This window comes from Triplophysa rosa, linkage group LG6 (genome assembly GCF_024868665.1).
Source record: "Triplophysa rosa linkage group LG6, Trosa_1v2, whole genome shotgun sequence".
Taxonomy (NCBI): domain Eukaryota; kingdom Metazoa; phylum Chordata; class Actinopteri; order Cypriniformes; family Nemacheilidae; genus Triplophysa; species Triplophysa rosa.
Genome location: NC_079895.1, coordinates 4788005 through 4803152, shown reverse-complemented (window position 1 = coordinate 4803152; position 15148 = coordinate 4788005). Strand labels below are relative to the sequence as shown.

Sequence of the window (15148 nt, the reverse complement as noted above, 5' to 3'; positions counted from 1 at the left end):
AAATATGCTCACTGTAGCTGAACTGTACAACAACATCAAACCAGTCAAATCAACTTCAAATCAACTTCTATCCAATGCTAAGAAGCTTTAATTCATACTAACCGGAGACTGTGGTTACTTGGGCATGACAGATATCAGTTCCATAGGAGTTGGACACCTCACAAGAGTATTTGCCTGGAGTGTCTTGGTTGCAATCATGTAGACATTCCAAAGAACAAGTGTTTCCAGCAACTTTAGTGTTGTATCTATAAGAGGCATAGACTTGTTTGCCATCCTTGTACCAGGTGAAAAAGAGTTTTGGAGCTCCAGTAAATGTGCACTCAAGCTTCACCTTTTCGTCCATGGCAATTTCTATATCTTTAAGCTTCTGTTCAAACCTGGCTGGTTCTGAGAAGAAGAAATCAACTAAATTAAATTGGGACAGCCATGTCAATCAACTTCTTCACAAACTGAACAGCCTCAGATCCATTCAAATTACTTTCTGTACGACGACAAGAACTGCACGTATAAAGCCAAAACATCACCCATGCGGAATGCTGCTTTAAAATGATTCTACTCCTCAACGTTGACTTAAGTCAAACCATTTCCCCACAAAACAAGCAAAAAGTAACATGCCATTCCTCCCTGTAGCCCCTAAAACGTACCACACATCAATTCAGATTTGAAATAAAACAAAAGCCACTACATTGGACGTGCAAAATATCAGCATCACACCCATATTGATTTCTAACAAAAAATGACAGCATCCCAGATGACATGCTCTTCAACGCTGCAATATCAAACAATCTATTTTGCATGGGTAATCAATCCATGGGTAAGGAACTTTAAAAGACAGGCAGACAAGAGTCCGGTACTATTTAACAATTCTTTGAAGCTTTCCTGAAGTATTTTCCTGAATCTTTTTGTTGTATTTGAAGTAGACACTCCAAAATACAGAAGTTTGATTCTTCTTTGATATTGTAATGACTTAAAGCAGTGGTTCTCAAACTGTGGTACGCGTTCCACTAGTGGTACTTGAAGAGACCCCTGGTAGTACGTGACACCACAGAAAATTAAAAACTCTTTACAATTTGTGTTTTAAATACAATGTTAAATGTTTAATACATGATCGATAAATACAGAATACATCTTAGTATATCTGCAATTTTAATATAGCTGTATGAATTATAGTTTATTTATCATTGGTCTATGTAACTCGTGACAGGCAGCTCAAACACAGAGCGGGAGCAGACAGGCGCTTGTGAGTCACTCACTCTCTCTATTCCAATGAGCTGCGTGAAAATGAAGCTTCTTATGTATTTCTTCACTTCAACGGCTGTTTAAAGTGGCAATCTGTAAGTTTTTTGATTAAAAATTAACTAAAACCAATTAATGAGCAAGTACACAAAAGAACAGTGTTTAAAACTATGTCATTACTCATGCTGGATTCACCACGGAAAGCTTGTAATAATGGTTTGTAATTTTCCATGTCGGGTCGTGTTTCTCCAGAAATCCTTATTTGGTGTCTTTCGTCTATGCGTCATTTCGTATAATTAATAAAACAATAGAATTGGAGGACGAGGTATAAAGATAAAAATTCACAGCTCTACTATTAGTATGAGTGTTTATTTGTGTGATTTTCTATGGCGGTCATTAGGTGGTACTTCGAACAACTAATTTTATTAAAGGTGGGACTTTAATAAAGTTTGAGAACCACTGACTTAAAACATAAAGAGGTTTGCAATCACACATTATTAAACATAACAGACCAAAATTTAATTCATTATTCACTCTCAAATCAAATTAAATCAATGATGAATTATTATGTCTACAACCAAGTAAATCAGTTTTTAAGTTGTTGTGAACAACATCTTAAATTTTACTCTCTTCATAATATAAAGAGATTGCATAGTTGCAGAAAACTTAATTAATTCATGACTTTGTGTCTTTTTTGGAGCATACAAAGTTTGATTTGCATTGTCTTCTACTGTATGGAACAATGTCCCAGACCTCTTCAAAATATCTTCTGTTCCGCAGAGGAATGTTAAACAAGTTTGGTGTTGCAAAAGTGTAAGGAAAAGATTTATGGTGAACCATCCCATTAATATACATACTATCACTTTGATACAAATATCACTTTGACCACTCCAACCAATGCTCCTCATTTAAAACCAGATGTAAGACAATTCCATCCTTCCTAGAGACATGCATCAACAGGGCATGATGCAAATTTACGAACCTGTTACTGCGGTCACATTAGCATGACAAATGTCTGTTCCGTACACATTTGAGACCTCACAAGAGTATGATCCAGTGGTTTCCGCCGTACACAAATGTAAACATTTCAAGACACAAGAGTTCTTTGTCATTTTGGTGGTGTATCGATAGGACGCGTAGAGCTGTTTTCCATCTTTGTACCAAGTGACAAAGATTTTCTGGGATCCGGCGAATATACACTCAAGTCTCAGCATTTGGCTCATTGGGATGGAAATGTCGCTCAGTTTCTTCACAAAGCGGACAGGCTCTCGTGCTGTGAGGAACAGTATATCTATGGGTTACAGTATATCGCTATAAATGGGAAAATTTGAGATTTACAAAGTTGCTGACTGTTGCATTAGAACATTGTTATGCAGTCAAGATACAATAACTTAAATTATTTAAAATATTAAATAATTATAATAATAATAATAAAAAATATCAGGATAACTAAAATCCATTTTAACACAGTGACCAATATCTTCTTGTAAGAATGTTAAAAATAGTTAAGAATACTGGTGTCTGTAACAGTAGAAATTTTCAAAACAGCTGCATTATCTGCAACATATCCTTCCATAGTAGAAAGATGTGTTTTCCTTTCTTCAGCTAAACTTTTTTCATTCAAGATCTTTTCAGTTTCTTCCAAACACTTTTTCTCTTCCGTTTCACCTTGTGGTCATCATATAAAATGGGGGTGGTTTCTTACAACGACATGGGGGTCTGACTCAAACAAGAATATCTTCAAAAGATCCAAAGTGTTGATTCTTCATCATTCTTCTAGCAATGACACATGGTTTCCCAAGATCAAATTGATGTTTTCTATGTAAATCTACCAGCAACCACTGTCAAGTTCAAGATATTCATTATTCCATAACAAGGAAAAACAAACAACCACAACAATGAGAACAAGAATCCAAAACAGGTGAACACATTAAACTTAGAAACAATTGTCACATGTTATGTGAAGACACTCTACCACCAAAAAATCTCACCATATAAAAAGTTGATATATTTTAAGATATTCATTGTTCACTACCAAAAACAACCGCAACAAGTAGAACGAGGAACTTTTAACCACTTAAGAAGTGAAGGTTACCACCTCAATTCCACACAAGTTTACCTACATCATCCGTAAATGCTGGAAGAAAGAATGAAAAGAAGGCTTCTGAACCAAAGAATCCTTTTGTACCAATCCATGGTCAAAGCCATGACAAAGAGAAAATATCAATAAAAATAAAGATATGTTGATCACCACACGCCTCAATGCAGTTGGTCCCAAAATATTTGGATAATACAACACAAAAACTTGTGGATTTATAGATTTGGTAAAACCACAAAGAGTTACCATTTGATGTTTAGGTGACAAAAATTCTCTTGATGTTACCACTATGTTACGTGAAAAAAATAAAATAATGTAAATAGCTGTGTGTATTCATCCTAATCAATTGCCTTTCTATGTTGCACTGGTGTTTTCATATTCTGTTAATTTTTTATGTTGATATTGCAGGTCAACTTTGATGAATGAAGCTTGATCAAATATGTCATGGCAGCAAGGGCAGCAGCTGGTCTGAAGCATTGTTAAGAGTTTTAGCTTGCCATTGTAGCCTGCGCTGCATGTTAGTAGCACACCTGTTAGTGCTGGGAACCTGCAGAAACGATTCTTCTCATCTTTCTCAAGCATACTGACCTCTTATCATACCAACTGATTTTGAGACGATTTTCCCAACTTCGTTTGACAAGCAATATTGGTACTCGCCAACATCTGAACTTTCAAAGGAACGCTTGTCCAAATGTTCAATTAAATCTTCAAAAATACTATGCGTTTTGTCTGAAGTGACAAATCTCTTACTCTTCAACACGTCCATTTCAAATGCGGCAGTACCAATGAGCTCACTTCCAAATAAAGCACAGGTCTCCACTACATCCAGCATTGGTAATTCTTTTGTGATGGAGTGGGATTCTGAGAATAAAAATTAAATGGATTTCATCAAAACCATAAACCGCTGTTTCTATCAATGGTTCTGAATGACTTGATAATGTATTCCTCAAGTCTGCTTGATAAGAACCGTCAAGAATGTTGTTGTCAACCTAGTATTGCTACCCTAACAACAAGCTTCATTTAAAGAAGCTCTCACAAGAATCCTTCAAAATTATTCGATTTTATTACTAAAATATGATATATTAAACCTCAAGAGACATGCTGAATAACCAGCATTTTTATAATCAGTCCCTTTTGAACAAACACATTTGCACAACACATTACAAACCAAGTAACACAGAACAAGAATTGCTTGGGACACAACACAATACTTACCTTAGTCCGTCTCAAATTGCTGCACCTACATTTCGAGCAAAGCAACTAAAACTATTTTTGTTGCTGGCAATCTTTGCAAACCCAAAATGTTATGAATCCTCCTTCCATGTGATTTTTATCCAGTTCACACATGAATTGATTTGCACTCAAGTAAAGATCAATAAATCTGAGCTTGTCTACATCACACCGTGAAACACATGAATATTTTAAAATAACATGTATTGCAAGTATATAGAGTTGTACGACATTGTTGAAGTTATATATAATTTTCAGAAAAGATAATCTAAGTATTTTAGCATCTTATAATATAGTAGATCTTTTTTCACATCAATCCATCTAAAGACCTGAACCACTTTTATCATTTAATCATCTTTTTAATTTGCAATATATGATGCATACAATAATTGTTATTGTTTTTGAGAGCACAAAAGAATTCAAAATTAAACACATTTATCAGTGTTTAGCGGTCTGTTCACTGTAATGGTGAAAAGTCATGTCGGTCTTCTAGATAACTGAAAGCAAAGCATATAAAAACAAATGTTCACTCACCAGTGATTTTCAGGTTAGCAGTGCAGCTGTCACTACCGTGCTTGTTGGAGACATGGCAGCTGTATTCTCCAGCGTCTGCCTTTGTTGGGTTCAGAAGCTCCAAGGATGAGGTGCTAAGCTTGCTGATGATCCTGTATTTGTCACCCTGTTTGATTTCTGAGTCAGACATAAACCACTTGAAGGTCACATTGGGTGCGTCTTCAATCTCACACTCAAACTTCACTGGGCTGCCAATGTTGCTGTCCATGTCGATTATCTTCCTCTTGAAAACTGGAGGCACTGAAATTTGCAATAATACAAAGAAATACGAAAAATTAATACACTGACATCAACATTAAGTCTGCTTTGAGTGATAAGTAAATGTGCATGAGAACTGGATAGAGAAAATGGTCCTGGGGTGACTGGGGAAAAATAATGTCATTATGTTAGAAAAGGAGTGATGAAGAACCACACATGACATGGTCATGCTTAAAGAGCTTAGAAGATGGAAAAAGTGCTATTATATTATAAGAAGGTGGTAGAGTTTAGCACACGTAACTTATGCATTTATATAAAAAAGGTGAAGTGATGACAATGTTGCAGGTGTCCGCTGGTTAATAAGTGATGGTTCAACTGTTAAGAATGAGATATCTCATCTAAGATGCCAAAATATCCACAAAGGTCCAACCTCTTGAGACCACAGTGAGCCTTGATGACGATGACGTCTTGCCAGCTTCACTCACAGCCTCGCAGGTATATTCACCATCATGTTTCTCTTTGGTAACTTTGTAGATGACTAGTGTGTATGTGTCATTGTCCTTCAAACATTTGAACTCCTTGCCAGATTTGATCAATATTCTATTAAGAAGCCAGTTAACACTTTTAACATGCTTTATTCTAACAGACAATGTAACTTTGTTATTTTCCTCCACAGTAACGTCTTTTAATGGCATCTCAAACAAGACTTCTTTTGTCTTCTTTTGCTCTGATGTTTCTTTTACCAAAATCTCCTCTGTTATAAACTCCTGTCTTTTATCTGCTTGAATGTGGATATCCATAGACTGATCGACGACAACCTGTCTGGTAGAAGCCCCAATTGTAATACCCTCAACATCTCTATCATAACATTTGACTGACTTGTACTGAATTTCTTTGCTTTCAGTCTTTGTAAAACTTTGGATCTCCATTTTGGATTCCACAGCTTTCTGAGCCACAAGATGCTTTGATTCCTGAATATCAGCTTGCTTTTTAGCTACTGTTGTTTGGAAAGAGACTTTGGCTTCTGTTTGCAGAGCAGCAGACTGCTTTTTAGGTGTTTCAAACGCTTCTACATTTTCTGTTGAAACTGCAGACAACAATGGAGCTGAAGAAGCTCTGCTAACCTGTAATCGGCCAGGTCGGTCAAGTGGCATGGGGCCTGGCTGTTCAGAACTCAAGATAGGTTGCTCTTGATGAAGTATAGAGTAGAAGGCAGCAAGAAGCTCATTTTTAAGAACAGCCACCTGAGGGTATTCTCCCTCAAAGGCAATTGTGATTTCTAAGGTTGGACCTGTTGACGTAACTAAATATGTGAACATTGCATACTTTGGTTCCTGACGCACTTTGACCTCCCTCACTTCTACAGCTTCTAAACTTCCAACTACATCTGCCAAAATTAACGGTTGATCACGAGCCACAGCAAACTGAAGTGTGGTTTTCAACTGTTGTTTGATGTCCAAACTGTGTACTTTCGGTGCAGGAATAACAAAGGTGAGTTCCTTTGGAAGAGTCTTGCATTCCTGCGATTCAGTTATTGAAACAGGTTCTGTTGGGTGAGTTGTAATGTGTATTTGTGTAGCTTCTGATCTGGTAATGCTCTGAGACTTTTCACCCATCATAGTGTGTTTTTCCTCCATTATTACGGCCTGTCTTACAGACTGACCCTCTTGAATTCGAACGGCAAAGTCTTCCTGGGCGGCCTCAAGAGCAACACAACTTTCTGTTGATATGTCTTTCTCCTCTATGTGAAAAGACTGAACTGGTACTCTAGGCTCTACACCTGTTCCACAAGTAAACTTTTCAACTCCATTGAAACTGTCTGCAAGACCCTCCTCTAAAGAATGACATTCAGAAACAGACGCTGCATGCATGTTGTCCCAGCACTCCTCTTTCTGTACAAGTGCACATTGCTGTTTGACATCACTGGTTATCGGGCTTTCTTTTGAAAGAGGCACAGGTTGCGAGACTACCTGAAGAATGTTTAAGGGTCTAGATTCTGTTTTGTGCTCAACCTTGAACCCTTCTACTGTCACGTCTAGATCTTTGGCATAATCTGCAGTAAGTTCCAATTTCTCTTCTTTGGTAGCTACATACCTCCGGGCTTTTTCTTGTCTTTGGGTGGCTGTCTGTCTTTCTTGCTTTTCAACTGAAAGTAAGCATTCTTTATGTAAAGTAGCTTCTGACTGTACAGAATAAAGATGTAGTCCAGTTGGACGCTCTATCTTAGGCTTTAAGAGCACTGAACTATCTGTGGATGCAAACTGCGACAACTGTTCACAAGAAATAGTTTTCTGTTCTTCAGAGGCCACTGCATGCAAGACAAGCAGGATTTTACTTTCAACCACTTTCTCTATTTCTGGTTTCTCGCTAGTAAATTTGCCCTCAAATTGAAGAGTATGTTGGTCACTGATCAGTTGTAAATGAAGCACCTCATTTTCTTCTTTCTGTGAATGGACTGAAATTGGATCCTCTATAACTGGTATTCCAGTGGTTTGGTCGGCTTGAAGCGTGATCTTTTCTTCAGAAATCAGAGCTGACTTTACTAGTGAATCTTTAGAAAGCTGAGCACTTTCCTCAACTGGTCTAGGGATTTCAAAGGGGTTCTCCTTTAAAAGCGTGTGCTTCGTCTCACTTACAGACGTAAGCACTGGTTTGAATTGTTCCTTTTCTGCTAAACATTCAGTGGACTCTACAGATGACAGCTCAGAAGTATGAGCCTCTGCAAGTGTTACATTCTCAGATGATATTGTGGAATATAGTAACTTAACCCCTTCAGTAACCCTGTAGCTTCTTTCCTCCTCAGGACTTTGAATTTTTCTGTATTCCTCTTTAAGAGTTGGCAATTTAGTTTCAACTTGAGCACCGCTAACAACTATCTTTGGCTCTGATGTTATATGCATCTCCTCTGTTTGCATTTTAATAGCCTCAGCTTTTACTATGGTAAATGGTGTAGGACTCTCTGAAACGGCAGACATGCGTTTTGAAGACGCCTGAACACTCGGCTCAAGCTCTTTCACCTCTGGACTTAAAATACGATCGCAGTGCTGCTCTGTAAAGCCTTGGCTTTCTTGAACAGCGGAGGTCATTGCAGCCATGTGGAGCTGTTTTAGAGGAGTTGCCACCGCTGGCTTTGGTTGGGCAGGGGTAACCGTTACTCCCTCCTGTACGTAGTGAGATTGCAACAACGCAGCCTGCCGTGTTATCTGCTCCACATGCGCTGTGGCTGCAGTTACATCTAAAGCATGCAAGACGTCTGTCTGTTCACTTGTAATAGTTTGCCTATCCTCGGTACCAATGGTGTAAATCATCTGGTGTTCTTCTTTAAGACTAGCTCTGACTTGTTCAGGGAGGCTCACGCTTAAAAAATGAGATTCAGTGGCTTCTTCCGTACTAAGAACTTTATAATTTCTCTGCTTCTGTGTAGTTGTTTGCTCTTGGGGAAGTGATGGTAAAACTGTCTCTAATAATACAATGAGATCAGCACTACAGGATGTTTCTCCAAGGGGATTAGATGCCCTGCAAGTATAAAGGCCACTGTCGCTTTGTTGAGTACCCAATATCTTTAAATAGCCTGAGCCATCTGTATTGTTTACAATTATACAGTACTTACTAGGTTGCATATGAATGACACCTTTGTACCATTGAACATCATGAAGTGAGGTCCCTGCAACTGTGTATTCAAAGAGAGCATGACCCCCAACATTACACCGCACAGATTCAATTGCTTTGATAAAATATGGAGGCTGCCCAAGAGTTTCTTCTTGCTTTTTGGTGTCTTGCACTTTTACATGAAGATAGGACGTACACGTTGACTTTCCAAATCGGTTGCTGGCTGTGCAAGAATACTCTCCCTCCAACTCCTTTGTAACCTTGGTTATGACAAGAGTATGTTTTTCTTTCTCATGGATAAATGTATAAACAGATGAGGATTTTATGAACTGGCCATCGTGGTACCAATGAATATCTGGTTTGGGAAATCCAGACACCAGCACGGTAAATTTTGCAGTGTTACCAACAGTTGCGATTGCCGAAGAGAATTTGGTGACAAAGACTGGCTTTTCTTGCTTTTTCTCGAATGACAATTTAGACTCTGGCTGAAGTTCAAATGTTTTGCTTTGTTCTTGTAAAAGAAGACTTGTTGTGTAAGAGTCCTCCTCAGTTGATATAGTCGATGTAGAAAATGCTGAACAAAAAGTGGTTCCATACAGTTATTTCAAAGTCCTTTTTATTATAGGACTATACAGTGTTCATAATGAGTAATGTATAACAATTCTATAAGATAATAAAAAAATTATACATTTCTAAATAAAAATAAAGAAATGTTACACAGAAAACGTAAATGAACAAAACATTACACCTTTTCATTAAAAAAAAGATTAAATTTACCTTTAATTTCCTCTTCATTACGGGGCTCTTCTTCCACGTTGGACACTGGAAAAAGACCAACACGTATTAGAAGTGTGACAACAATGTGCTTTCTTGGTAATATTTTTTGTTAACTGTGCTTCTTATTATTTTATGTTCTCCATTTTCTCCTTCAAACAATAAAAATGGACCACATCTCCCTTGTGAAAACACCTATGATAGGTGTCCAAATGCAGTCGCTGTCAGCCTCTTATAGACATACATTTTTTTCTTTATTTTTGGGCGAGAGAGATGCCACATTCTTTTGTCCCCTCTCTTTCTATTTATAAGAGTGGGCATGTATAAGTGAAGAATTTAAATGTGTGCCCATGGCTAAAATTAAAGGTGGTAAAGACCAAAGCATGCAGTTGCCAACCTGTCTGAGTGCTGCATGTTTTGTCTCCTGCAGCACTGATAACTTTGCAAGAATTTGTGCCCCCTTGCCCAGAACCATTCTTTACATTTAAGCAGCACAAGGGCCCATCATGTTTCAAGGAGTATGACCTTGGCTCCTCATTGATCAACTGCTTGTATAGCCATACAATGAATGGAGAGGGGCTTCCTTTGATTACATAACAAGGAAAAACACTCTTCTTTGGTTTGGCAAGAAATTCTGGGGACAGTTTCAGAAGGAACTCTGGCTCAATAGCATCGTACATGTCATGGTCCAACAAAGGTATAACATCAGGAAAGTAATGTCGGCTTATCTGCCACTTTGATGCCAGGTCTCCAACATTCTGTAAAGACTCCTGCTTTTCCTGCTCAGAGGCCTTTTTACTTTGTTCATTTTCAGTTTTAGAAGATTTACTGATAGAATCGGAGGGTACGGGGGTTTCGTTGGGATTTGCTTCTTTAGCTGAGTGAGAATAAAGTTAGGGAAATGTATTAGGGATTATTCAGTAATTCAGCATGATATTTTAGCATTATAAGAGAAAAAAAGGGTTAGTAGGATTGAAGGATGATGTTAGGCCAGGCGTGTAAAGGATTACACTATTTACAGTTTAAATATTATTACATGGGATATTACATTGTAAATTTAATTAAAAATTAAAGCTTGTTATAACCACATGGAACATATTTCAGATTAAAAAACACCAGCAGGAAGCGGATGGAATGAAATGAGCATCAGACAGAGATATAAACAAAATCTATAACCACCTTCTACTGTGAGCCGTGCGGAAGTTTGACTCTCGCCATTTCTATTTTTAACAGTACAGCAGTAATTTCCCTGGTCTCCAAGCTGGACATTGAGTATGACGAGAGATATGACCCCTCCTTCGTTAAAATACTGCACCCTTTCTGTATCTGCGATTGTCCTTCCATTATGATTCCATACAATTTGAGTAAACGGCTGTCCGCTGAAGGAACAGTCGAACTGAGCCACGTCGCCCAGATTTACATTGATGTCACTCATTTTGAGGGTCAACACAGGGCTCGTCGAATATTCTTCCACAGAGGTCACTTGTTGGACCTCTATGCTTTTAACAGATGTAGAGGACATCATCACCGTAGACACACTTTCGAAAGTTTGCATAGTGGAAGAATGAATCTCGCTCATGGTCTGGGAGGTGAACATCTCTGAACGAGTTATTCCGGAGCTCGAAACACTTTGCCTACCTACTGTTCTCACACTGAGATCTGAGCGATAAAAAGAATAACATCAGACGTTAAAAAATCTCATATTGCCATTAACAGCTTAAAAGATCATCATCATTGTAGCGGCAGGTGAGTGAGAGATGGCAGAGTTTCATTGGTGAGGTCTCACAATGATGATGGCAGGCAAAACGTGGCTTCGATTTCTATTGTTATTTATATGACTTTTCTGTGAGAAAAAACACTTTACTTTAAATAAATAAATAAGAGCTTTGTGATCTGTTGTTAGTCTTCTCAATGAAAAAGATGCAGTTTTCTTTCGTATGTTGCACTTGGATGTTTATGCGGTTTGGAGCAAATGTAAAAGCATTTTATGCTTTTGACATGCACAACAAATAAGGATGGTTTCTGTTTTTGGTCAGTTGATGGATGGTTGTGCAATAGTGTCGACAATGCTAATGTGAACCCTACAGAAAATATTGTTTTTTTTCCGTGCATATTTTGAGTCAAACTAAGCTATATGATAAGCGACAAGCTTTGCTGATATTCATCATGCATATTAGTCTTTAGTTTGACACGTAAAATATTTATTAGGCAAAATAACAAGCCAAAAAGCCAAACGGGTTGTTTGACATTGAAAAGATGATGTTGAAGAGAAAGTGGGACTAAAACATTCACAGCACATACCATTGACTGTCAAAACTCCAGAGCAAGAAACCATTCCTCCAGTATTGCGTGCGACACACGTATATTCTCCTGCATCGGTAGTATAAGGTCTGGAAATCTCGAGCTGGCAGGTATCGTCAAACTGAGACATTCTGAAGTTGTCTGACTGCACTATTTCTTTATCCCTAAAGTACCAGGTGATCTTCATATCTGCGAGAGCGAAACAAACCTTGGTTAACTTTAAAAGAAAAGAACAGACACTTAGGAACATTCTTAAATATTTTCTTTTCCCCAATAGTTACAATGACAAGCCTTACCATCTCCAGAGACACGGCAGTGGAATTTGGCTGATTCTCCTTCTTCAACAGAATTATCTTGAAGTGATGTAATGATTAATGGCGGAGATGCTGGACCTACAGTGTCTGGAGAAACCACTTCTGAAACTGTTAAGAAATGACATGCGTTATGTTAAAAAAACATAAATTATATGACGGAATGTCAAACCAGCAGTTTCTCAAGTGTAATAATAAGCTTACCTTCCACATTGAGTGTGGCAGAGCTTGTGGCTACTCCATAATCATTCTTAGCTTCACAGTTGTACTGCGCTGCGTCTTCTGGGAAGACCTCGATGAGCAACAATATGTGCTCATCACCTTCCCTCAGGAACTTGCACTTGAACCCAGAGGACAGGGCCTGAGAGTTCTTGTACCAGGATACCTGAGGCTGAGGGATTCCTGTCACCTCCACGGAGAAACGTGCAGGTTTTCCGGCCTCGACAGAGAGAGGCTGCATGTGCCTGATGATCTGAGGAGGCTCAGGGACTAGATCAAATGAAGATATATGAGTCCAACACAATCAAAATACAATAAATGATTTAAGCTATAAACAGAATAATAGTAAACTCATCAAAACTACGAAGTAGGAAAATTGTAACTGTGGAAATTATGTTATAAAATTATAAATCAAAACTATGTTTTTTTTAGCATCTTGAAAGATGACACCCTTTGACTAGAATTTGCAAAATCAATCTCTCTGCATTTTATCATTCAGCTTCTTTTGAGAATTGAAGGAGTTCACAATCCATTCATGGCTCCTTTTCTTCATTGTTTGATCATCCATTTAAAAATCGTTTTTAGTAAAAAAAATTGGCACAATTATATTTTTGTTTACTAACATAATTTCAGACATTTAAGCATACATCTTGAGATGAAAACATTTTCAAGATCATTAGAAACATTTCAGTGAAGCGTTTCCAAACTTTTGACTCATACTGTATCTGTAAAAAAATATTAAATTGAGCTTTTGTTTAAATTGAAATAAAATATAAGAACTGTTCAGAAAAGCTCACTCACTCTTGACATGTAGATTGACAGAGCTCCTGTTCTTTCCCGCAATAAAAGTATATTCGCCAGCATCGCTTCTGTAGGTTTCAGTAATTGTCAAGCGATGTGTTTTCCTAACAGTCACATAGCTGAATCTCTCCTCAAAAGACTCAATTTCAACACCATTTTTCATCCAGCGGGCTTCAATCTCATCCTCATTTACTTCAAACTCAAATGTAGCTCTTTGTTTTTCAACCACCTAGAACACGGCAAAAAAGAGGAAAGAAGTGGTGCCCATGTAACGGTTTCATCATGAAAGAAAAAAATCAATTAAAAAAAGACAAAAGATAATTACAGTAATGTCCTTCTCAGCAGGTTCAGAGATCTGAACATCCTTGCCCTCCACTGTGAGTGTTGCCTTTGAAACACTTCCACCGGCAACCACAGAATACTCGCCGGCATCAGATATGCGTATTGTCTGAATCATCAGTCGCTGTATGGTTTTGTCAGTGGAGGTCTTGAACCTAAAATGTTTGGAAAGTTAGATATTATGGATACAATTAAGAGCTTTCAAATGATCTGAATTATAAATAACATTAAGACTAAAGACATGCCTGTCAGACATTTCAAGTTCCTGGCCATCCTTCATCCACATCACTTGGACATTTGGCTCAGAGAGCTCGCATTCAAAGATAGCCTTCTTCTTCTCGGTTACCTTGATGTCTTTAATGTGCTTGGTGAATTCAATTACACGAGCTGAAGAGCACAGATACAGTTCAGAATTGTAAAGTCATGACATTATAAACTAGTACCAAAAAGGCAGCCGTGAACATAAAACTAACCGTCAACAAAGAGGTTTGCTGATGTTTCGGCAGATCCTGCAACAAACTTGTACTCCCCAACATCCCCAAAGTGAACGTTGCGAATTGTGAGAGTGTGCGTGAGTTGTTTGCAGCGAGTTTGGCATCTATCGCTGGAACGGATTTCAACTCCATTTTTTAGCCATTTGTAGGTGATGCTTTCATAGTTGACAGTCACCTCAAACGTAACAGTGTCTTTTTCTTTGGCATTTAGATCCTGAAGCTCGGATGTGACGATAATTGCTGTAAGATTTAAAAATACATGTGTGAAATGGAGCACATTTCAGACTGGGGAAAAATTGGACAATTACTCACTGTTAACAGTCAGGGTAGCAGAGACAAGGTCATTTCCACACACAAATGTGTATTCTGCAACGTCCTTTTGATTGCTGTTCATAACCTTCAACTGATGCAGTTTGCCCTGCACCACAATTCCAAACTTCTCGCTCATCTCAATCTCTTTCCCATTCTTCATCCAGACTGATGGAACATTAAAATGTGAAACCTCACACTCAAATGTGGCCACGTGGGTCTCTGGAACCTCAATGTTCTTCAGTGGTTTCGTGACCCTCAAAGCTGAATGTATGCAGCAATAAAGCATATTCAGAACACCAAATTTCATACATAAATAACACTATAAAATAAACTTGTCCATTTACTTACATTCAACGTGAAGATGCGCACTGCACTGCAAATGTCCGAACATGGCAACAAATTCTCCTGCCATATGGTCTTCAACACTCTGAATGACAAGTTTGTGGGCCTTCCTCTCAGACAGTATTTGGATGTTTGAACTTGGCTTGAGCTCCTGATTATTGAACATCCACTGGACCGGAATGTCATCATGGGATAAGCTCAGCTCAAAAGAGGCTGTGGCACCCAACAGTGATGTTGCATCCTTAGGTTTTTTCACAATTTTGATAGCTATAAAACGTAAAATAATATTGAAATACATCAAATAAGATACA

The 15148-nt window shown here is 38.1% G+C and overlaps 1 protein-coding gene across 1 annotated transcript in view; it reads right to left on the bottom strand.

Annotated features, from left to right (window-relative positions):
• ttn.1 (titin, tandem duplicate 1) overlaps positions 1-15148 on the bottom strand; it is a 132977-nt gene that overhangs the window by 104248 nt on the left and 13581 nt on the right. Inside the window, exons 27-42 of the mRNA XM_057336724.1 lie at positions 14844-15104; positions 14496-14756; positions 14163-14423; positions 13935-14076; positions 13676-13844; positions 13351-13579; positions 12535-12819; positions 12316-12441; positions 12020-12208; positions 10898-11377; positions 10116-10595; positions 9722-9766; positions 5766-9518; positions 5099-5377; positions 3923-4195; positions 103-387 (exon numbers count right to left, since the gene is read on the bottom strand). Coding sequence (XP_057192707.1) covers positions 103-387; positions 3923-4195; positions 5099-5377; positions 5766-9518; positions 9722-9766; positions 10116-10595; positions 10898-11377; positions 12020-12208; positions 12316-12441; positions 12535-12819; positions 13351-13579; positions 13676-13844; positions 13935-14076; positions 14163-14423; positions 14496-14756; positions 14844-15104 — 7518 coding nt within the window. The remainder of the gene's footprint in view (positions 1-102; positions 388-3922; positions 4196-5098; positions 5378-5765; positions 9519-9721; positions 9767-10115; positions 10596-10897; positions 11378-12019; positions 12209-12315; positions 12442-12534; positions 12820-13350; positions 13580-13675; positions 13845-13934; positions 14077-14162; positions 14424-14495; positions 14757-14843; positions 15105-15148) is intronic.